This window comes from Giraffa tippelskirchi, chromosome 12, assembly GCF_054371585.1.
Source record: "Giraffa tippelskirchi isolate mGirTip1 chromosome 12, T2T-mGirTip1v1.2.pri, whole genome shotgun sequence".
In the NCBI taxonomy this organism is placed as follows: Eukaryota; Metazoa; Chordata; class Mammalia; order Artiodactyla; family Giraffidae; genus Giraffa; species Giraffa tippelskirchi.
In genome coordinates, this window is record NC_137286.1 from 25,406,032 (window position 1) to 25,429,808 (window position 23,777).

Here is a 23,777-nt window from a genome sequence, read left to right on the forward strand (position 1 = left end):
TTTGTTTATACATACCTATACATAGAGAGAGAGAGAGAGATAAAGTTTACCCAGTAGAAATGAAAAGCCTTGGGGGTAGAAAGAAAACTTCAGTGGTGCCTAGTTCAAAAGAAGACAGAAATAAGAGGAAATAAGGCAAACTTCAAGCCACTTACCTTGGGGCTTCCAGTCCCTTCCTCGCCCTCCACAGACACATCAGTAGCCAGAATCTCGGCTTTGATGGTATCCAGAGCCCGGAGAATCCAGCTGTGTTGCCGTTTGATTTGCCTCTGCAGCTCCTTCCATTGACTTGCAATCATCCTCAGCATGTCCTTCAGTCCTTCTCCAAAGGAGGGGAAAGCACACGTTAGCGATTCGGCTGTGTTTTTACCCAGTATTGTTTTTCATTTAAGATTAGGTGGATATTTCCAACGATAAACATAATTTTAAGCAACCATTACCATCATCTGCCTCTCAGAACCAAGACTGGGGATTTTTGACTTGACAAAAGGCATAAGGACACAAAAATGGGAAAACCCCATAGGTGCATGGTTTAGAATTGACTTAGTTTTAACACATGGACTAAAAAAACGTATACAGAACCAAAATCATGATACATAAAAATTATTAACACTCTAGCTTCACATTCCAAATAAAAGGCCCTGTGTATATCTTTTTGTGGAGACTTAACAATGATCAGAAAATATGGAAATAACCAAAGGTAATTCGACTTGAAATACAGTAAATGGGCCAAATTTAAGACAGCAATCTTTAGTGTTAGCACATCGGATTAATGCTGCTCTTTTCTTATTGGGGTGTGGTAAGCTCAAAACAAGTGGCAAACTAATTCATCCTGTCTTACGGTCTTCTACTACCAGGATAAGTATAACCAAATGACAAAAGTATATTTTATTTACAATCCGTTTCTCATAAATACACTGATACTGGGGTAAGAGCTTGTCTAAGGCTAAAATTCTGCTAATGCAATGACCAGCAGAGAACATGCAAAACGGTCATGTGTGTGAATTGGCAGGGAAATAATCAGGTGTCTCTAGACTGCCTGCCTTATATCTGTAATGATATCTGTAAGTACCCGGATGCATATGCATTATAACTATATGTACAATTCTCATTCATTATCTTAATGTTATTTCCAGAGCACCTACATCAAAAAGCATGTCAATGTGAAGTTTTCAGGAATGTGATTTCAATTGAAACTCAGGCGAACAGCAAGCCCCAAATAAAATGAACAGACCATTTGGAGGCAGTATTTCATCTTATAAGTATCACAGCATTGTATGCAGTATATGAAACATTTATAAATCTTGAAGGTCAATCTGATAATGTAAATATTAATAATACATAAGGAAGTGAATATATGCAGTAATTTACAGCAATGCTTCTTCATTCTTAATAGTCTGGAGACATAAAGACTTGCAATATTTCAGGAGGATTTACCTGCTTTGTGAGATGCAATAAGCTCAAGAAGTTGGTGTCCTTCCTCCTCCACAGCTTCCTTGAGCGCACAATGACTGTCTACATTCAACTTAAAACTCTGCAAGGAAAAATATGAGCATCAAACCCTGGCAAGGCCATTAAACATAAAACATCCATATAAAATTACTTGCTACTTTCTATCAAGAGCCACACAGTTCAATTTACCCAATAGACAAACTAATTTGCAATACTAAAAGCTATTGATATTTGGGATCTGGGCTCAAAATGTTTCCATCAGATTAGTAGAGTGCATCTGTTCGGAAACAGCTGACATATCTAAAAATTCATTAGGTTTTTATGAAAAGTCACATCCCATAGGCTATATCAAGAGTAGCAGTGTTCTATAATATATACTGAAATTCTACCAGCACATATGAGGTCTTTTCTTCACTTTTTTGGAAACATTACTGCTAGCACTATTTGTGAAACCATAAAAAAAAAATGGCAACATAAATTATGTGCGCATATATAAATCCATTAACATAGTAGGGTTTGATTCAGCTGTTTTTCAGATATCACACAAACTATGGAATACTGAGGTGAATTTAAGTGCTGTAGAGAGGAGTCAAATGTTTTTCAAATGTTTGAGTTTTAAGCTTATTCCTTACAATGTGACATTGTTTTATAAATAAATACATCAAGCACATGAGGGGCATTTTTCACTTATGATAGTTACCCAAAAGATAAAAACTGCTCTTATGGGTGAATTTCAACTCATAGAAATTTCTTCCAGGAAGCTTTCCATAATGTCTTTCATAGAATTAATTACTCCCCTCTCTCGGCTTCCTCTGCTCCTTATATCTGTTTCTACTGAAGAATTTAGCATACTGAATTCTGCTTTATTCCTATATTTGGATACCAAATTATTACAATCAAAAGACTTGCCAGTTTCACATTTATTTCCAACTCATGGCACATACAAAGTGTTCAATAAATGTTTGCAGGAATAGTGGATATCTTCTGAACTGGATCAATAGGACTCTCTGAAGGGGAAGGTTTCCATTTTAATATGTCAAGAAACAAGGATGGTTTTTCCAAAGATTTTTTTCCATCTCTGAAATGTTATAAGGTGTTCCAAACACAGGAGGTCTGATGGAGAGTAATCATAGTAACCAATATGTTGAATCAATGGTTAGTCTCCAGAGTGAAAATCCAGCCCTTGACTTGATTAATCTGAAAAAGTATGGATTTTGAAAGACTAAATGCCAAATTCTGGCTTCTCTATAATAGGACTCCAAAACACACGATATATTTTGCTCCCACTTAACACTTCTTGAGCAATGGCTCTACGTACTACACTGAACTTAGTATGAAGAATAATTGACAAGTTTGAGATGATACAGTGTTATCTGGAATATAACTCAGGTAAAAGAGGTTAAACAATCATAAGCTATGAAATCAGGTATTAATTTTTCCCATTCTTTCACTCATTCAGAAACCATATCGTGCCTCTTCTGTACACTGGAGAAGGTAATAGCAATTTAAGGGGTATAAAGCATGGCCCTGCACATCAAAAGGAACCTGAATCATCTTGGAGGTTCAGGGTGAGTCTTTTTCTTACTGGAAAAAAAGGGGTCTTTTAAAGCTTAGAAGAAATAAGCTGAAAATGAAGGAGGTAGGGACATAATCAGAACTTGGAGTATAAAGATAAGAATTTTGATTTTAAAAAAATGACTCCAAAATGATGAATCATTTCATCTTACTAGAAGCATAAGAAACAGTAAAATTGCAGCACCATATGACAGAAAGAAAATTAGATTTCCCTGAGGCTTGTTCACTATTTCTTGTATTGTCCTCTTTCAACTAAAGGTATTTGGTTGAATAAAATTAAGTATGGCAATGTATTAGAAGCCTGATGCTTCTGGTCAATATAATAGTTATTAAAAATTAAATTATTGTGATTTTATAGCCAAAAAATGGGTGTTTTTTACTTTCTGCCACCAAGTGGAGATCCTCAGCTCTGAAGCAATGCCGTGTAGATTGAGGTGCGTTTGTGTGTTTCAGGGAGAAGGGACATAGAAAAGAAAAATACTTGAGATCAGCCCAAGAGTGCCAACACTTGGGAAGAAATCTATTCTATAAATGATTTCCTCATAACTGTAAATTTAGCCCAGTGCTCTCTTTGATTCTGTTTACCTAAAACAGACAAGTGTTGAATGTTGGTAATCATGAGCTTCTGAAGGCATGCATCAGACTATGTCTCAACAAAAGAGAACCTTAGGACCTGTGAGTAGGTTGCATAATTTGACATAATTGAGGCCAATAGTACAGAATAGAAGTAGTTGGATCTGGTTCTGCCTCAAGATGATGTGGAAGGATTTGATTAGGACATTGAAAAAACTGAGGTGTTCATTACTAAAAAAAGGATAAGCTGACAAGCTTTATGCTACAGAAAAGAACCACTTAATGTAACTACAACCCAAATGATATTGCTTGATTTTCAGGTGCATCCATTAATGATTAATAACATCAAGTAAGGAATGTACAATGGGCCTCTGAGAAGGCAGACAAGCCAGCACATGAAAAAAATTGTCAATGAAATTTCTGGCTGCTAAAGAATTCTGTAATAAACTCACCTGATTCTGTGCCCACCTCTTCCCTAGGGAAGGAAGCTTAAGCAAAAGACTTTTTTTGTTGTTGTTATTACACTTGACACTTGGACACATTTCCATTCCTATGCTACTAACATGTTTCCTCAGCAATGCCTTATGACATATGGTCCCTCTGCAGCATCCATAGCACTCCCTGAAAATGCAGGGCATTCTCTGGAGGTTTAATTTATGGCAACAACATGGCCATAGGCAGGTACCACAGATCTACATCACTGACGATGATGTGAAATTCCATAACTATGAGTAATCTTGGGCTTACAAGATACTACATCTTTTTTTAGTGTTTTAAAGCAGCATAGAACTGAACATCCAGAAGAGAATAACTAAGGACATGAAAAATACAGTGGCTGAGACAAAGGACCAGATTATCAAAAAGATAATACATCAGAGGTTGACCAGTGGGTATTCCCCTTAGTTCAACCTCCAGTCTCACCAGCATGTATATATATGGGTGCCTTACTCCTTGTCAGGATCGAAGTTCAGGTAAGGCACAATGACGGTACTTTGATCATGATCACACCTTACCAAGTAGATAAAGTAGTACATCTTTATCCATACTATCCCATCCAAATTTCTGCAGATCTCAGTTTGATGGGAATATGGAGGTCACAAGGATATGAAATGAAATCATGGAAATGTATGCCTTGATACACAAAACTATGACAAATGTGAAGAATGTTATTCATGAGGGATGATAAGAATTGATATGAATCTCCTGGTATACGAAATAGTGGGAAAGACCATAAACACATTCAGAGGCTTCAAGATCCAAAATGTCTGTTTTAGCAGAATCATATCATGAACACAGACTTTCTGCTGTCCCCATGGAATATTGTTAATGTAGGCCAGGTCCATTGAGGTCCATGAATTTTATGTTTGCGAACAGAGGGGCCAAAAAGAGTTACTGCATCTTTCCTGACATAATTTTAGGTTGTTTTTTTTTTTAATAAAGCACATGCTAACTCAATAGTTACTTATTGAATAGTCTCTATCAGACCTATAGATACAAAAGTTAACAGTATACAATACACATGCAACATATAGTTTGTTGGGTAAAAGAGATCAAAAGCACATAGCTGTATATGACCCAGTAAAGAATAAATATGTAATCAGGGCTTAATGTATAACAGAGAGTGGCAGGGCCTTCAACTGAACAGTGATATGCCATGTTCAATGAGATTTAGCTTTTTTAAAGTACCGTGCTGGCCAAATAAAAACAAGACTGTGGGCTATATTCCATATGAGTATGACAGTGCTGGATAGGTACTGAGGGAGCTCAACTGGGAGCCAGGTTCTGCAGAGCCCAGTGGAGAGCTTGTGGAGAAAGGACCAGATTTCCATGTGGGGCTGGAGACACCCTGTCTTGCAGCAGGAAGCCGGGAGGCAGAAGCAGCTTAGTGTGGCTAAGACAAGGTGGAAGAAGGGGAGATGGGAGCTGTGGCTACACGTGATATTTAACTCTAAGAGCCACAGAAGGAGAAGTAGAAGAAGATGTTGACAACATGAGAGAGTGACTGGTAGAATTCTGTGTTCTAGAAACATCTTTCTAGCTGTTATGCAGAGTTGATTTTAAAAGGGCGGACAAGGAGACCAAGGCTGGAGGCTGCTATGGTAATAGAGGCCAGATGTTTCTGCATGCTCGTATTTTTTTTAATTAAAAAAAGGTATGCTTTTTCTTCTAAATGAATGGAAGAAGGGAGACAGTCTTCTGTCTTTTTAAATTTTTCTCAGTGCGTGAGAATAGCATGTGCCAGAATTTAGTTCTTTGGCTGTTCTGATGATAAATTCCAGAGTTTTATTAGTCAGGAGTCTCCAAATGTGAAAGACATATTGAACTGATGAACTTTTACTCCCACTGTCATTTTAAAGAGATGGTATATATGCTGATGAATAAGACACCTGATGACACTTTTTCTTCACACAAAAGATTTTTACTACCCTAAGAAAATGAAAACTTGCTTTTTCACAAGGACAGGAGGAAGAATGTGTGTTCAGTCAGAGAAGCAGGGGCTTGAAAAGTCACCTGCTACCTGTCTCAGGCCATCTCTACCCGGGCTCTATTCTCAGCTGTGCCAAGCACCATCCTGCTTCCCCCGAAGGGCTCTTGGTGGGAAAGAAAGCCATGATCTCCCCTGTGGAGAGCCTGGCAGTTTCTCTCCTGCTTGTCCCAATGTCATCGATAAAGGATGGTCATATGATCCTCAAAATATAATATATACCTCCCAAATGCCATATGTGCCAAAAATTGAAAGATTTTTATGAGTAAATATTTATTTAAGAACCTCCTAAAAATTTGATAAGACACTACACAGCCATTAAAATGAAGACTATGAATTGACATGAAAAACAGAACACATTACAAGTCAAAAGATGAAAGAGCGTTGGTGGTATAGTTGTGAGCACAGCTGCCTTCCAAAAAAAATGAAAGTTCAAAATTGTATCTATGATACAATGGACAGACCCAGTGTGTAGAAAAAGAAGACAGTAGGGAAATGCAACTAATGTTAACACAGACTGTGCAGTTAGGACTTGGAGTGAACTTAGTCTGGTCTTATGGAACAAGTTCTGGGGACTTCAGCTTTCTGAAACATAAAATGTAATATTATCTAACTTCAAGTTGTTGTGAGAATTAGTGGCAATGACTGGAAAGCACTGAAGAGGTCTGGCAATAAGTGGGGCTAAAGAAAAACCATTATAGACTTTCAAATGCATTGCCTCTGTTTTCCAAATGTTCTGCGCAGTAGGTGGTACTTCACGGCATTTTTAGGTGACAAGTGACACTTCTTGTTGAGGCTGTCTGCACGCCTCAAGTCCTGATGCCAGGTTCTCTTTGCTTCTTGGCTAGCACCCAGCACAGGCCTGCCACAGGGGGCACGGAACACAGATGCTGCTCACCAAGAATCCAGGGAGTAGGGGACTGAGAGACCAGTGGTCTGGGTCTTCATTTTGCCTCAGGTGTGTGCCTGCCCTTGGACAAGTCATCTAACCCTACTGGGCTTCTGTTTCCTTATCTACAATCCTGGTATTTGGACTCAATATTTTCCAGTTCTTGGACACTTTGATTTTATCTTTAAGCCAGACAGTTAAGGACAGATGGTTCAGGAAAATTTTTATTTATTCTAAACTAGAAAATTTTCAAAGGGGGAAGAATCCCAAAGGCCGTCTAACCATTCATCTACCCTAGGGCAGCTCTGTCCCTCTACCATTCCAGGCAGATGTGTTCATTCTATTTTTAACTATCTCCAGGAAACTTTCTTCTAACTTCTCATCCTGAGTCCACAACATTTCCTCTCAGGAATGTGAGAGCTTTGTGAAGAGCAGCATGAGCTTCCCTCTGCTTCAGATTGTTTTGCCAAGTCATCTCTCCAGTGTAGGAGTTGGAGATCAGAAATACTGTGAGGATATGCCAACAAAATCCACATGTCGAATCAATCACCAAGTTCTGCCAATTTATTTCCCATTCTCACCACTCTGTATCGACTAATTCAGGCCTACATTGTCATCCCTTGCCAGGCTGACTTCAACAGCCTCCAGTCATGACCCCCTAAAAACTACATTTTTTCTTTATTTGTGGTGTGCCTGTGAAGGTGCAGGCATCATCTTAAGCTTGAGGGATGTGGCTGTGAGCAAGATAAATATACTTCCTGGCCTCACAGAGCTCACAGTCTAGAAGCAGAGATAGGAGGTGGAGGAATGTGCATCTTAAAAACAAGGAGTTACAATTGATTATATCAAGGGGACTGTGACACGGTGTGGGTGCTGGGGACAAGCATGGGCTTTGCAGCTGCACAGGCCTGGGTTCAAATCCTGGCTCCTCCATCAGCCCCTCCATAGCCCTGGGCACTCTCCGTGCACTCAGTTTCTTCATCTGTAAAATGAGGACATGTTAGTGCTTGCCTTATGGGGTTGCTGTGAGAATGAGATGTCCTGATATCTGTATAACAGAGCCTGGCATATCATAATAGCACAATACAAATATTTTATTACATGGAGTGGTCCAACTCTGAGAAAGATGCTTGTTAAAATCTCCCAGTGCTTCCCCAGGTTGCAGGATAAGGTCTGGCCTGTGAGATCTCCATCAAGTCTTCTTCTTGGGCACCAGGTCTGGCTTGAAATGTGCCTGAACTGCTTAAAATTTCCAGCTCACACCAGCCATTTGCTCATCTAAGATTCTGCTCTTGCAGGCACCTCTGCCTGGAAGGTCCTTTCCCCCTCCCCTAACTCAGTCCTACTTGTTCTTTATAATTCATCTCAGGTGTCACCCTTTTTAGAAAGCTTTCCCTGACCATCTTCCACCCTCCTGGCTTCCCCTCCTCAGCACCCACAGTACCTGTGCAGAGATCAGACCTCCACTTATTACACTGCTGTGTAACTACTGATGACAGGTCTGCTTCCCAACCATGAGTTCTATGAGAGAAAGATGTAACTTTTCACTTGTCTTTGTATTCTCACTGCCTAGGACAGTGCCTGGCACACAGCACACACCTAACAAATGTTCAGGGAGCAAACGAATGCAGATTCACACCAGAAACCTTCCACAATGCTTTCGAATCACCTATACAGCATTTTGGGAAATACTGGTGCAATCATTTCACTTGGAAGTGGTTGATAAATGTTCCCAAATTTTATTCATTGAACACCATGTAAATGAGCTGTCATGTTCCTTCGCTTACAAAATTACTTGCCAATTACACTGAGATGATCCTGGTGTAATTGCCATGTAAACTGTATCCTGGCTGAGATAGCCCAAATCATCAATTTAACTTTACCCTCTCATCATATGGTACTTACCACATAATTAAATAAATGGTCAGCTACCACCACAATTATATATCTCCCCAACAAAATGAGGTGGCTGTATTTGTCACTGATTTATTAGTTATGACAATATGCAACATACCACCACATATAATATCAGAAGCTTCATAAAATGAAAAGCACTATGTACTCTTGAGAAAGATGTTCTAAGTTTATGAACAAAGAAATAAGCATTGTAAAAATTTTGTTCTGTGTTGTTTTTTTTTAAAAGGGCATTAAGATATAAAGACAAAAATACTGTTCTTTCTGAAGAAACCTTTTGCCCCTGAAATCTCATATAATAAAAACATCTAGAATTTGAAAGTGAATTTAGCTCCTCAAACAAATTACAACTTCTTTCAAACAGTTGTATTTTTTTGAGGAAGGTAAATATATTTTACTAAGGCTGGCATTCATTTTTGATAGACTTGCTAATATCTAATGCAAGGATTAGAGAAGTTGGAGAGAACCTGAATATTGACGGTGCCTCTTAGTGACAAAATTTTCATGTTTTTCTGGATGCTGCCTCCACACCTGGCACAGGTAATCTTATTGACTTCCCAGCACAGCCACATTAGGCCAAATGGATTCACAGAGGTTCTGTCTAAAGGGACCATTTGACTTCTAGAACATACTGCTTCTGAGGCCCTAATTGAAAAAAGAGGTCAGTGTTAGCCCAAATATCTCTCTACCCCCTGCGGTGGAATAATTGATGTGCAGCAGCCTCTACAGATGTGGAGTCACTAAGGTGATGGATGGATATAAGTATATTATTCACACGTACATCTGCTAATATACAGGTCCCAGTGCAAACACCAAGACCTAAGAATATTATGTGGATTTAGGACAATCCCTGAAGGACTCCAGTTTCATTAAAAATTTGTTTGGCAGCCTGGGGCAGATCTATTCCAACTCCCACATGCTTCATGCATTTGAGAGGGGGAACCAAACTGCTTTAGAAATAAATTTAATAAATTTTGTATGTCAAGTCATTAACATCCTGTCTAGTCATATAGTCTTCATCTTTTGAAATGGTAGTGTTAACCTGTGGACTTTTTTTTAACCTTTCTAATATCTGACTTAATATTTTTATTTTCCTTGTGTTTTCTGCCAAAGGGGATGAATTACATCCTGAAAGTAGAAGAAAAATATTCTCCTTTTTCTCTCTATAGGCATTTTTCTTGTCACAAATATACCAGACAATATTCAGAAAGTCTGTAACCAGGGTCTATTTTGATTTGGAAATTGTACAGGGAATTCCCGCAGACATTCATGGTTTATAATCTTAGTTATAATTTGCTGCTATAATGGTTGTAACACTGCTTTTACAAATGTTCATTTATTCATCTGGCAGATTTGTTTAGTACTCATTAAGCATGTACAGGGCAGGGTGTCAGAGGAGACACCAAAAAGACACAAGCCATCTCTCAACTCACAGGCGAATCATTCAGGCAAGGAAGCTAGGGAGAAATTCAACCTCTCTAGGGACACCTGAGCGACTCACACCTGTTCTCAGGTCTCCAAAGGGTGTGCATGACTCTCTCGAAATGAACAAAGCATCTTCACAAACAACAGGCTTATGTGATCTTCACAACACCTTCAGGAGACATGACAGGCATTTTTCTAGCTAAAGATCTGTTTCAGGCCTAAAACTTTTATCTTAATATCATTTATGCCAGGTGAATTGTTTCAAGATTCCAAAATTCCATGTGACACAGTAGATAAGTAAGATCTGCACACAGGTCTACACAGGGAGACAGACGGTGGGTGACAGCACCCTGGCTCAAGTGAGTTAGGTCACCCACTGGCTCTTTTCCATACACAGAGTCCTTCAGTCCATGCGGAAACCCTCATAGTACAAGGCAGTCTCCAAACTTTTTTTCAACATTTAGCATACCACCACCCTAAACAGCAAGTGCTCAATAAATCCAGTTATTCTCTGTCATTCTATATTAAAATAGTCATCACATCCGAAAGAAAAAGAATAAAGTAATAAATCAGGAAAATGTGTAAGTGACACCAATATTCAAAATGATGAGAACAAGAGTCCTTAAACTGACTCAGGCAAAAAGTACATCCCCAGGTACTTTGAAGAGTTCAAAGGGAAGACAAGACTATTTGTCTCCCAGATGCACAGAATTAGTTATATGAGCAAAAGGATGTGGTCCAGGACTCTCACATGAGCCTCCTGTCCCCATGCAGCAACCTCAAAATGCCTGCACGCTATAAATCCCCGACAGATCTTTCTTCCACAAGCTACCAAAGGAAAGAACTCAAGGCTGCCGAGTTGAGTACCTCAAATCCCTCAAAGAGAAGTGATGCTGCTCCCTACTAAACTCAGCCACTCACCTTAAACCTTAAACTGACAGGAATCAAGGGGGACAAGCATATAGAACTTCAAAGCTCCTACAAAGCCACCAGCCCTGCTCCGTGAAGCTGAGTGGGGTGGCAGCCAAACTCACACAGCTCAGGCTTTTGAAGTCTGTCGACGGTCTCCTATTAACTGAAGAGTACAGGCATGTGGTAGCTGCTGGTCTTGTGAAGCTCAACTTTTTTGGGCCAGAGCTGCCTATCATCTCAGCAGAGGAGGGTAGGCAGGGAGAGGTGGGCACCAGCAAGTGGGAAATGGAAAGCCTGTCATCCCTTAACTTCAAACAACGAAAAGTGGAACACAGGTGGACATGGAAGGGCAAGCTAAAGAAAAACAGTTGAATGTATTTTGGGAAATTTTCTGGCATGACTAAAAACTCTGTGAGAAGTATCATGTTTTTCTTATGATACAAATAAAAAATATGATTTAATTTAAAATGATATAAAGATCTAAATATAAATGGTAAATGCATGAAAACATCTGTATTGAGATTCTGTTAGCCAGTCACATTATTAGTTTGATTCAGTCTGCTTTTGTAAGTTCTTAGGGTCATGATACAATAGGGAATAAGGAAAAGTTTTCAGACCATTCTGCACCAATACAAAAGTACTGTCTGCAGGGTTTTGGTGCGTCTGTGCCCCCTTGCAGAAGATACTTCAAATTACAAGACCACTTCTAAAATGAACAAGGTTCTGGAAAGTGGGCTTTAAAAACTACCCCTACAAATGCAAATTCAAAGCTACAGACACACAAACATGGCCCTATTCACTTTTTAGGAACTGGAGCAAAAGCTTTTCCGACAACATGGTAGACTCTCATTACACGGGACCCTGAGCTGCTGCTGTTGTTGCTGTCTGTCTATAGCAGCAACTCAGGTAGACAGCGACTCTGCTGTAGACAGACAGCAATGGGACAAGGAGGAAACTCTCAACTGGTGTTACAACAACTTGAATGCTCACTGAAGTATTATTTGCCAAAGCATCAACACAGAGGCAGCTTAAATAGCCATAATTATGGGAATGGTTAAGAAAAGTGTGGCAAATCCACACAGTCAAATACTAAGGAGCAGCTAAAATGTGCAGTAGATTTTCATGTTCTGACAGAAGGATGTCTGAGATATATTAAGATACAAAAGCAATCACTGAACAGTATGCACAATGAGCAAAACATCTTTAAAATGTATGCACTTATATGTAAGAAGTCCAGAAAGATATAGAATAACCTGTTTATGTTGGTTATCCAGAAAGTGTAAGGCTTTCTACTTTTAATTTCATGGTCTTTATCCAGTTTAAATTTTTCCAGTGAGTATAACTTCATGTTTTCCTGTAACTAGAGTTCCATAATTACAACAGCTGTATGAAAGACAGTTTCCTCCCCCTTCAGCAAATGCCCCCAGTAATCGCTGAGTTCTAGTAATGTCCCCTCTTTTCCATGTGAATACTTCTTGTAATGTTCACATTCCCTGATTTCACAAACCCCTAGAATAGCCCTTGAGCTTCAATCCCGCCCCATACACAGAGAAGATTTCAGCCAATTTCCAGACCCTTCAGTACATTGAAGTCTTGGTCAGATTTCTGTCTGCTGTGGGGCAGCAGGCCTTCCTGTGCTAATCCCAAGGGCATTGGTAGCATCAGGGGAGACTACAGAAGACAAGCCAGATGTTGGTAATGAGACTTCTGACCAGACAACAGCATCAAAAAGTGAAGAGATCTTTTTCTGCTGACATCTCTTTCTAATTCACCCCCTTTCTAATCTATCCCTTCTATTCTTATCCATCTCCTGCCTAACCCTGTCCACTTCCTCTCCATTTCTCTCATTGCTCAGACCTCTCTTAATCCTCTCACTCAGCAACAGCCTCCCTAATCTTAGGCTTGTTCCATCCATGACTAAGGAAGCAAAGTCTCTAGCACATACTGGCCTTTTCAGTACTGGAATCCAAACACACTTTTGCCAAGGTTAGAGACCTTTTACATACTTATCAGCCTGGCCTTCAGGCCTGCTTAACCGTGGATTCCTCAAACTGCTGAGATATCCATGTTCTTTTAGAACAGAACCCCCGAAATAGTTTCTCTTAAAAGCATTTTCTATTCACGTCAAAAACAAGGGACTCATTTCCTTAATATACACAAAGCTCCCATAAATTCCAAAGCAAAAGGCCAATGACCCAGCAGAAAAGTACATTAAGAATATGAGCATACAGTTCTCAGAAAAGAAATAGAAATGACTTCTAAAAATAAAAAGCGGTACGCAACACCACCTAACTACAAGAAATAAAAACTAAAGTACAACGAGACGACATTTATCAAAGGGACAAAGATCAACCGATCTGATAACATGGTCTAATAGTAAAGCTGTGTAGAAATAGGCTTTCTCATGCATTGCTGAGTATAAACTGGCACTATCTCTGTCAAGGACAATTTGACAATACATGAAAAATTTAAATATGTATAACCTTTGACCCAGAAGTTTCACATGAAAGGTATTTATTTTAAAGATAAGCCAATACTACGCAAGATAATGAGTATCCAAGGATATTCACTGAAGCACCGTTTATAATAGAAAAAGACCGCAAACAACCTACCCTTTCATCAATAAACAATGGCATATTCATAAATGGAACACCGTGCAGCCATTCAAAAGAAAGCAGTAGTTATATATTTACTGACTTTGAATTATTGCTAATATAAATTAAGAGAACAAAGTTAATTATACATATGCATGTGTTTTCAAATACCAGGAATAACTCTGAAAGAATACAAAGAAACAAGGAATAATGGTCACCTCAGGAAGAGAACCGGTAAAGGTGGTAGCTGGGGGGTGCAGGGGTGGACATAGATGGGAGGCATGCCTTTTTACTCCCTTCCTTTATTTACTTTTAGAATTGTGTTCTTCTATCCATGTATTAGTTACTCAAAAAAAAGCAAACAAAAAAAACCATATTTAAAAAATCTGATGCCAGAGTGCCAGTACCAGCACATCCTTCAAATGCTGCGTGTGTGTGTGTGTGTCAGTCACTCAGTCATGGTACGACTTTTTGCGACCCCATGGACTGTAGCCTGTCGGGCTTCTCTGTCCACAGAATTCTCCAGGCAAGAATACTGGAGTGGGTAGCCATTCCCTCCTCCAGGGGATCTTCCTGAGCCAGGGATCAAACCCAGGTCTCCTGCATTGCAGGCAGATTCTTTACCGTCTGAGTTACCAGGGAAGACCCTCAAATGCTATACTCAAATTCATTTTCCACTATGCCCACTGTTATTCTCTCACTTAATCCATGGACTTATCCAGTTAATTCATGGCAAGCCGAGACTTCCCCCATGGAATTTACAGTTGATTCTTGTCATTCTCCTGCTTTAAAATAAAATCAAACCTTCTATGAATCCCCATTGCCCACAGAGAAAAGTTCAATCCACTCAAAGGACATTCAATCTCTTTTACCATCCAGCCCTAACCTGCAAGACACAACCTAGCCTCAGCCACACCAAATAGCTCACCCCACCTCCCTTACTTGCCCATAAAATTTCCTCCCATTTCCTCTCCTCCCCTCTTTATCCAAGAAATCATATATGGCCTATGAGGTCTAAGTCAAATTACGTCTCTGAGCCGTCCCTACCCTGAGGAAGAACAATAAAACTATGCTCCAAATAGTACTTGGCTTATCTTACATTAAGTTTACTGCTCAAAATTATATTACATTCATCATTTATGGGTCTATAGATGACTACATTTAATCTATGGTCATCTCTGTTAGATTACAAATCGCTGGAAGAAAGATGTGAAACTCATTTGTCATGTATTCCTAACATGTAAATAACTGCCTGGCACTTATAGGTGCTTAATATATATGGACTCATCATCATCATTCCTCCCGCCATGTTTTCTCATTTATCAAACTGAATTAAGAATGTTGGTTTTCCAAGGCTATTTCCATGTGGTTGGTTAATGTTTGCCTAACCTGACATGGCGCTGCCTGTGCAAATTTATCTCTCAAGGTTAAGCCAGGCCTTTGGGCTTGACTCTTTTTCCTAATTACTGTACAGATATCTGGTGTCAGTTTGACTTTGCCTTCTCCTACTGGATACTCTGGCTACAGGTTTAAAAAAACAAAAACCAATTTCTGCTTTGTTCTCCTGCAATTGATTGCATATGATGTGGTGCCATTTGGTGAGTTAGGCATGGATAAACACTATTTAGGAAATGAAAGTTTTCTTTTCAGGAGCAAATGGACATGGACTGTAATCTCTGAGGAAAAAATTACTGTCCTGCTCTCCTGCTTTGCTTTTCTGCAGTCTAACTAAAGATAACAAAAATCCTTTCTAAGGGAAAAACTATTTATGATGCTTCTACTTAAATGTAGTTTTGGGTGACTTTTGCTTCTTTAGACAATAAAAATGGTGGTGAGGGAAATGACCCAAGTGTCTACCATCAGGTGAATGGATAAACAAATTGTATCATATCTACACAAAGGAATACTATTCAGCAATAAAAATGAACAATTGAAACATACAAAATCAAAATAAGTAAGCTGAGTGAAAGGAACCAGACCAAAAAAGGAAAAAAGAAGAGAGAGAGAGAGAACATATAGCCTGATTGCACTTATGCAAAATTCTAGAAAGTACAAACTAAACTAACAGTGACAGAAGGCTCATGACTACTTAGAGATGAAGAAAAGTCTGAGAGGGCAGGGAGGGAGCAATTACGAAGGGGAATGAGAAAGCTTTTGGAGGTGATAGATATGTTGCCTGTCTTGATTGTGGTGATAGTTTCATGGGCGTATGCATTTGTCAATTTGTCAAAACTTGTAAAATTGTTTGAATATATGCAATTTAGTATGTCAAAGTTATACCTCAATGAAGCTATTTAAAAAAGTGGACAGAGGTGAAGAAGAAGGAAATCCATTCAAGAACACATGTATACAGTGCTACTGTAAAAGTAGGTTTTAAAGAGGGTCATCCAATGTGCTCAATATTTGCAAAATACCTTTCCAGAGTGACATTTTCCTGAAAATGTCATTTTCTAAAAAGACATGAATTGTATTTTTGAAGGAGCAGCCAGGTTGCAAGCAGATGATTAATTATCATGGAAAATCATTGATGTATCATCGCAATTTCACAGTATTTCTTACAGTTAAAATAAAGCTCCTTCATATCTCTCATAAAGGTATTGTGAAGCTTTAATTGATTTGTGTTGGTAAAAACCCTTGGTTACTGTCATGGAAAATAATTGAATTAAGTACCAAAATATAAATGCACAACTTTTATTATTGTTTATTTGCTTTTCTTTATAATAAACGTTGTAGGGTGCCAACTATTCTATCACATTATTAAATCAGGGAAGACATGGGACCCAGAGGCTTTCACATCCTTTGGTTTAACATTAAATTATAGAGATGTTCATCATGTAGCTAACTCCACATACTAGATACTCTTGCAAATACCTCTTGTCTACTCATTAAGAAGCAGCAAAGACTTATACAGGGTGAACTAAGAAATATAAATCTCTAGGCTTAGTTGTACACTTTCTTTATGGAAAGGTAGATTTTTTTTCCACCTACTTTTGAGAAGAATAACAATGTTAACTCAGCATTATAGTAAAAAAATACAATAAAAAATATAAATGACAATATTGCTCGGGAGGTATGTAGATAGACACTGTGCTCAGACAGAGTAATGCAGAGTTTGCATGAAAGATGTTTAAAGGACAGGGTGTATCTAGATCAACAAACACAGCATGCAGTAAAACAGTGACTCAATAACTCTTTTAGCATCACTCAATGGCAATCCACATACACTAGGTCTTTAGTAACTGTTAAAACAAAAATTATTCCTAATTTCAGTTCCTAAGATTATGATTTAACAATAGTGAACAAATCTGAGATTATAAGTCCTTCACTATTTGCAGAGCAGAGGTAATGAAGATGTTCCTATGTTACCTCTTGCAACTAATACAGACATGGTAGTGGAGAAAATTCATTCAAAAAAGTGTTGATCATCAGGTGGAAACAAGGTTATTCTTTAAGAGATAGATAGACATTTTAAGAAGGGCTGTTTGCTGTGGACCTAAGGTAGAATCCGTAGCAAAGAGGATAACAGTTTCTGTATTTTAGGTGGGAATGTCATTATGAAGCCAGTACTGGATAACTGCAATTCATTATGGTCTGTAAAGAGTTCTGCAATTTACAAGACCAGAATCCAGAGGACACAGGCCACATATGGCAATTTAAATTCAAATATAAATTCATTAGAATTAACAATTCATTTCCTCAGTTACTCTAGCCACATTTCAAGTGCTCAGTAGATAGGTGTGGTTAGTGGCTCCCACAATGGGTGTGCAATATAGAATATTCCATCATCACAGAAAGTTCTAGTGGGTGGTGTTGGGCTAGAATGAGACAGAGGCCAACACAGGGGTGCTAAGTGAATAATTCTGCAATATGGATTTGAGAAGAGGAGTACATATTGCTTAAAAAGAGGTCAGGTCATTCAACTTCCAAAGAGAGGAGAGACCTTGGTTCATATTTTCCTTGCCTGGCTTTTAATAAATAACCTAGAGTTAAAGCGCCCTTTGTGTCCTCATGCCCTCTGGGACCTCAAAAACAAAGTTTGTGTTTTCCATAAAATATTAAATCAAGAGACATTAAGACAGCACATTTAATGTGAAATAAAGTTCATATACTCCTGTTTAAACACAGATTAGAATTTCTGTCAGAACAATGCCAGTGAAAAGTTGACATCCTAATTAATACAATTTACATTATAAAGCAGTGAATATCTTTATCTTGCTATTATGAAATGCCCTCTTTAAAAAAAATCAAGGCTCTACTCAACAGGGATTTGAATATTAAGGGTAGTATTTAAAAACCCATGTACAAGAGAGGTAGTTAGGGTCAGTGGCATTTTTACACATCATCAACACAGGTCTCTAAAACTGGAAGCAATATACTCAGCCTCTACCACACAGTTTTGTGAGTTTTTAAAAAAATCATCCACCAGGATATTTACATGTTGCAATAGGATTTTGAGGCTGTTTTTCCTGCTTTTCTTGCAATGATATAAAATGCACTGCAAAACACAAACACTAAAGAACTAAAATATCCCTGCTCTCTCTCCCCTCTTCGTTCGTTCTCTCTCCTTCCTCTCTCTCCTCCATGCACTTAATATCACAGGGAGCGGTTCCGGAACCCTGTGAACTCACATACATGCAGGACTCCCACACAATGTTTATTCAATCCAAATTCTGAGTGTGTGAGAGGGGCAGAGAATCAGCCCCACAGCTGGGTACCCAAGAATTCGTGTTCATTGCCTTTGTCAATTTTATGCTATCGGTGAAAGGAATAAAGATGAGATCCTGAAAGCTTGAATTTTCATTTCCTCTGACAACGTGCTTTTTCTTCATGCTTTATCACACTCCACTACTTGGTTTCCACCCCTTCATAATTGATATCGGCCATTTGAAGCATTCAGTAAAAACCTCATGAGGTTCATCAAATGTCCCCCAGTCTATAATTCTTGCTTCTAACATATTCAGAAGCATATTCATCCAAGTGTTTTCCACTTTCTCTCCATGGCTTTCCTTGTGCACAGGGACAAGAGTAATGACAGTTGTATTAATTATATGCTGAAAAACCCACATAGCAGCAAAAATGATGGAGATCATCATTTTAAATATTTTATTAAAATAACCCAGTGTAGAACAGATAAAGTAGACCCTCTTGATAATGAGAGGTTCATTAATTTTACAAGAATTCTAGAAAGCTTAGAATGGTCATCAAAATGACCTTTCATTTATTTTTTTAAGAAGAAGAAAAACTTCTGTCATCACTTTAGAGAGAAAGGGTCTAGCAAAATTTTCTAAGATATTTTTAAAAATAATTACTTACCTTTCTGGGAAAAGTTTTGAAAAAAATAGCTTGAAATATGGAGAATTTAGATTTCATAGTATTACTTGAAATGCCTGTAAATGTTCAGCTTCTGTAACTTACCCCATTAAAACTTGGTTTATTAGCATATAATGACTTCTGATAAGTAAAATCGACATTCTCCATAAACAAACAAGAACCACATTAAAATCCTTTCCTAACTAACATCAAGAGCAACACAGTCTTGCTTACCAAGTGTGTCTCCAGGTACAGTTTTAGGCTATCCGTCTCTGCTTTAGGAGGTGTCCAATTTTCAGTGGTTTCCATGGCTTCGTTTAACCACTGAATAAATTCATCCAGTTTGTTTACAAACCCCTTGTGACAGAAAAGGGGGGAAAAGAACAAGAAAAGCATGTTAATAGGTTACTTTTTAAAGCCAATCTTAAAAATTCCATACCTCATCGATGGTAAAACTGATACCATTGCAGTCCCATCCTAGGTCCACACTATACAACAAAATTCCCACCATTCCTGCCACTGAAATCTATTAAAATGGAAAGAGACTGTTCATGACACCCCAATGTTTTTCCCTAGAAAAGATTTTGCCTTTTTTTTTTTTTTTTTTTTTTTTAGGAATTTAGATTGGACCGCAGGGTGTCATTGGAAAGGCGACCTCAAATCATCAAAACATTTCTGGGTGTCTGACAAGAGCCCTCTCACCAAAAAATCAGGTCAAGTCTGCTAGGAACCCGGCTTTGGGGGATAAAGTAAAGATGTGTTCTTTACTTAGAAGCCCAAGGAGTTGAGGTGCCTTAACCGAACGAGAAATCTATTTTTAAATCACATAAGTGTTTAAAGGGACTTAGATGAGTTCTACTGACAGCTCAAATGTCTGTGATTGAGTCTGGGTTCTAAGAAACTAAAAAAGGTACAGGACCAAGGAACAAATGTAAACGCCTAACTTTGGGTGTGTCCTGGACATAAAAAAAAAAAAAATTCTTGGCTAAGAAGCACAATTCACAATAATCTTGCAAATTTTCAAATAGTGGTTATAAAAATTTATTGGCCATTTAAAAGAACACATCTGTGGAAACGGAAAACATTTTGAAAAAATGGAAGCCCAGCTCTGAATCTTAAGGGAAGGAAATGGGGCTGGCCACCGGCTTGCCATGGCTGGGTAAACAGCACCACCTGGAGGTTGAAAGGAGGAAGGACAGGCTTCTGTATTTGAACTCTTTGAGATGGTTTGGGATGCTAGTTCTCTATTGAACTTAACCTGTCTTCAGAGTTACCTTTTGATTATCTTTGATTAACATTTTAATACTTAACTGGTGAGTTAACTTGTAATAAAAATCTAAGCACTCCTCCTTATCAGGGGGAATTTTAGCTTTCCACCTTCCCTCCTACTTATGTGTAGCCATAAGAATATAAACAGAAATTATGAAGGCAAGTGATACTAAAGTCCATCTGATTTCTGAGACTTTTGTCACCTGCTATTTCTCCACCTCTCTCAGCCTGTTTCTGTGTGGTGTGTCAAGCAGTGTTCTGTGAAGTGGACAGATCTATTCTCATATCATGAGAGGATATTCTTAGAGAAAACAAATAGGCTCCACGCTATACACTGAGCTATGCAACGTGCAGGAGAATTTACATTTGGATGCAGAAAAATGAATATTTGATGTTCATCTTCAGAAGCTCTGCTAGAGTCTTCATGGTGTGAATGAAGGAAAATGAGGCTGACATAAGTAACAACATGAGAAAATGAGGAAAAAAATGAAAAATTTTACTTATTTTGTAATATAAATCAAATCCTAGTAAAATAGATATGGTCTTTCATTCATTCTTTTTAAACTTTTATGTATTTATTTCTGTCTGTGCTGAGTCTTCATTGCTGCTGCATAGGCTTTCTCTAGTTGTGGCCAGAAGGGGCTACTCTCTAGTTGTGGGGCATGAATTTCTCATCGCAGTGGCTTCTCTTGTTGCAGAGCATGGGCTTTAGAGTGCAGGCTCAGTAGCTGCGAAGCATGGGCTTAGTTGCTCCACGGCATGTGGGATCTTCCTGGACTAGGAACTGAACATGTGTCCCCTACACTGGCAGGAGGATTCTTAATCGCTGGACCACCAGGGAAGTCCCTTATTCATTCTTTTAACAAATATTTATTAAGCAGCTGCTTTGTGTGAAGGACACTGCTGGACATTACTGGGAACAAACAGATAAATATCACTGAAGTAAAAATTTCAGCAGAACATAAAGCATGTCTAGGCACTGGCTTACTGAATTCTGGTAATTTCAATCAGTTGAAAAAGTTAAACAATCAACAGAGTTGAGACATGGACCTGAACTTTTTTGTGAAACGTATTCTGCCTGTATCAGAATTCTGTCTGTACCTAAGTTTGTTTCTGTTCTTAGTATTTGACCTGCCTGTTTCTCTAATACTCTGAGTTTACGCATTTTACCTGGAGAGTCAAAGATGACTATAAAAATCAGATTTTCTTCATGGACACAATTCAATGCTGCACTATACAAAAAGCATATTTTACACACGCTCACCTCGCTGCTACAGACTGAATTACAAGCTTTTGAAAGGCCACATTTTAGTTTTCCTTATTAAAATTCCTGTATCTCATCTATTCCATCTCTCTCTCTTGTCATTTTCTACCACCAGTTTCCTTATTGTTCCTTTTTGCCCCTTCTTCCATTATCTTTCTCTGCCTCCCTGCCAGGCACCCCAGGGGCACACTGAGGGTGACCCAGTCCACAGGCACCAGTGTTCCTGGGCCACTCCCTTAACCAACTCCTTACGGGTGTGTTCCTTGCTATACTCATATTTGATACATGTTCTGAGAGTCTGATAACTGGAGCCAAGCCAGGATTCCACCTGCAGAAGAAACCTTGGTCATCCAACTTGGAGAAAATGGAACAGCCATTAGCCTGTTATCACCAGTAACAGCGCACTTCCCACTTTCAAATCATCTGCTGGAGGAATCAAATCATTTACATTTTGAATGTTCCTTAATGAGATGCTTTTAAAGAATCTTACTTTGAAACTTTCTAATACATGAATCTTTTTAAAGGCTAAGAAGCAAAGTGAAAGTATATGAAAATGTATACTTACAAGTTTGTGTAAAATAATTTGCTAAAGCCCTCAGTTGGTTAACATACATTTGAAGATGATATTTGCAAGGGAAATATAAGGTTGAGTCTTGCAAACAGCTACACTCATGACAGGTTAAAAATACCCATTATTCATCCTCCTACACTGTTGGTGGGTAAACAGGTACAGCCACTATGGAAAACAGTGCTGAGGTTCCCTTTAAAAACTAAAAATAGAGCTACCATATGATCCAGCAATCCCACTCCCAGGCATATATCCATGAAAAAAAGAAAATTCTAATTTGAAAAGATGCATGCACCCCAATGTTCATAGCAGCACTATTTACAATAGCCAAGACATGGAACCAACCTAAGTACCAATTGACAGATGAATGGATAAACGAGAAGTGGTGTATATATATATATAATGGAATGCTACTCGGCCACAAGAAGTATGACATATTGTCATTTGCAGCAACATGGATGAACCTAGAGATTACCATAGTAAGTGAAGTAAAGCAGACAAAGAAATCGTATATAATATCACTTACACATGAAATCTAAAAAATAACACAAATGAGTCTATTTACAAAACAGAAACAGATTCACAGACACAGGAAACTAATTTATGGTCACCAAAGAGGAAAGTGGGGAGGGATAAAGTGGGGAAAGGAGGGAGAAATTAGGAGCACAGAATTAACAAATGTACGCTACCACATATAAGATAGATAAACAAAAAGGGTTTTCTGAATAGCACAAGGAACTATATTCAATATCCTATAATGAAAAATATTCTGGAAAATATATATCTGAATCACTTTGTTGTAAACCTAGAAATAACACAATATGGTAAACCAACTATATTCCAATTTTATAAAGAATACTCACTATTTCTTTTATTTTCCTATCTCTCTTCTGTGACAAACCTAGTCTGGTTAACTAGAAACTGTGGGGGTGATTACTGTTGCCCTTTGACAAAACTGCTGTGTGCAGCTAGGACAGAAACAGAGCTTTCCTTGCATCAGACATGGGGCCAGGAAACAGCAACACAGTAGAAAACAAGACTTGGTCCCCCTGCCTTGAGGAGTTAAAAGTCTAGGGGTAATTTTTTTAATAGAATTATGTGATTTTTAGAACAAACTGAAATTGAAAACTATTTCGGTAAAAGGGGAAAGGGGTATAAAATATGAAGCAGACACTTGTGTTGTCAACACAAATCTGTGAAGTGGTGCTGATCATGGTCATTTTACAGATGAGGAAACTGAGGGCAAAGAAGGTGGGTACCTAGCCTAGAGGCAGAGCTGGGATCTGAATCCACATCTCATTCCAGAGCCTGTTCCTCTCACGGTACCACAGTGCCCTCTAGAAACAGTGCTCCGAGAGACATAGTACCAGACCCAGATGAAGGAGAAGAAACATTTGTTGCCACCCTCACATTCTTAGCACTGAGATTAAAATGCTCAAAAAGTCCCTCCCCCTCACATTCAGTATTTTCTATTAATTTTTCTGAAAGGGGGACTCTTATGAGAACAGGGACTTTAAAAAAACAATCTTCTTTTTAGCAAGCAAAAA

General features: G+C 38.5%; 1 protein-coding gene across 5 annotated transcripts in view; it reads right to left on the minus strand.

The window, feature by feature from the left end:
* AKAP6 (A-kinase anchoring protein 6) overlaps positions 1–23,777 on the minus strand; it is a 571,209-nt gene that overhangs the window by 224,661 nt on the left and 322,771 nt on the right. For 3 of the 5 annotated variants that reach the window (XM_081547988.1, XM_081547989.1, XM_081547991.1), the window contains 3 exons: positions 19,364–19,486; positions 1,438–1,534; positions 156–319 (listed from right to left, as the gene is read on the minus strand). In XM_081547988.1, the coding sequence (XP_081404114.1) occupies positions 156–319; positions 1,438–1,534; positions 19,364–19,486 (384 nt within the window). Of the gene's footprint in view, positions 1–155; positions 323–1,437; positions 1,535–19,363; positions 19,487–23,777 lie in introns of all 5 variants that reach the window. The other 2 variants (XM_081547987.1, XM_081547990.1) reach the window with 1 other exon arrangement.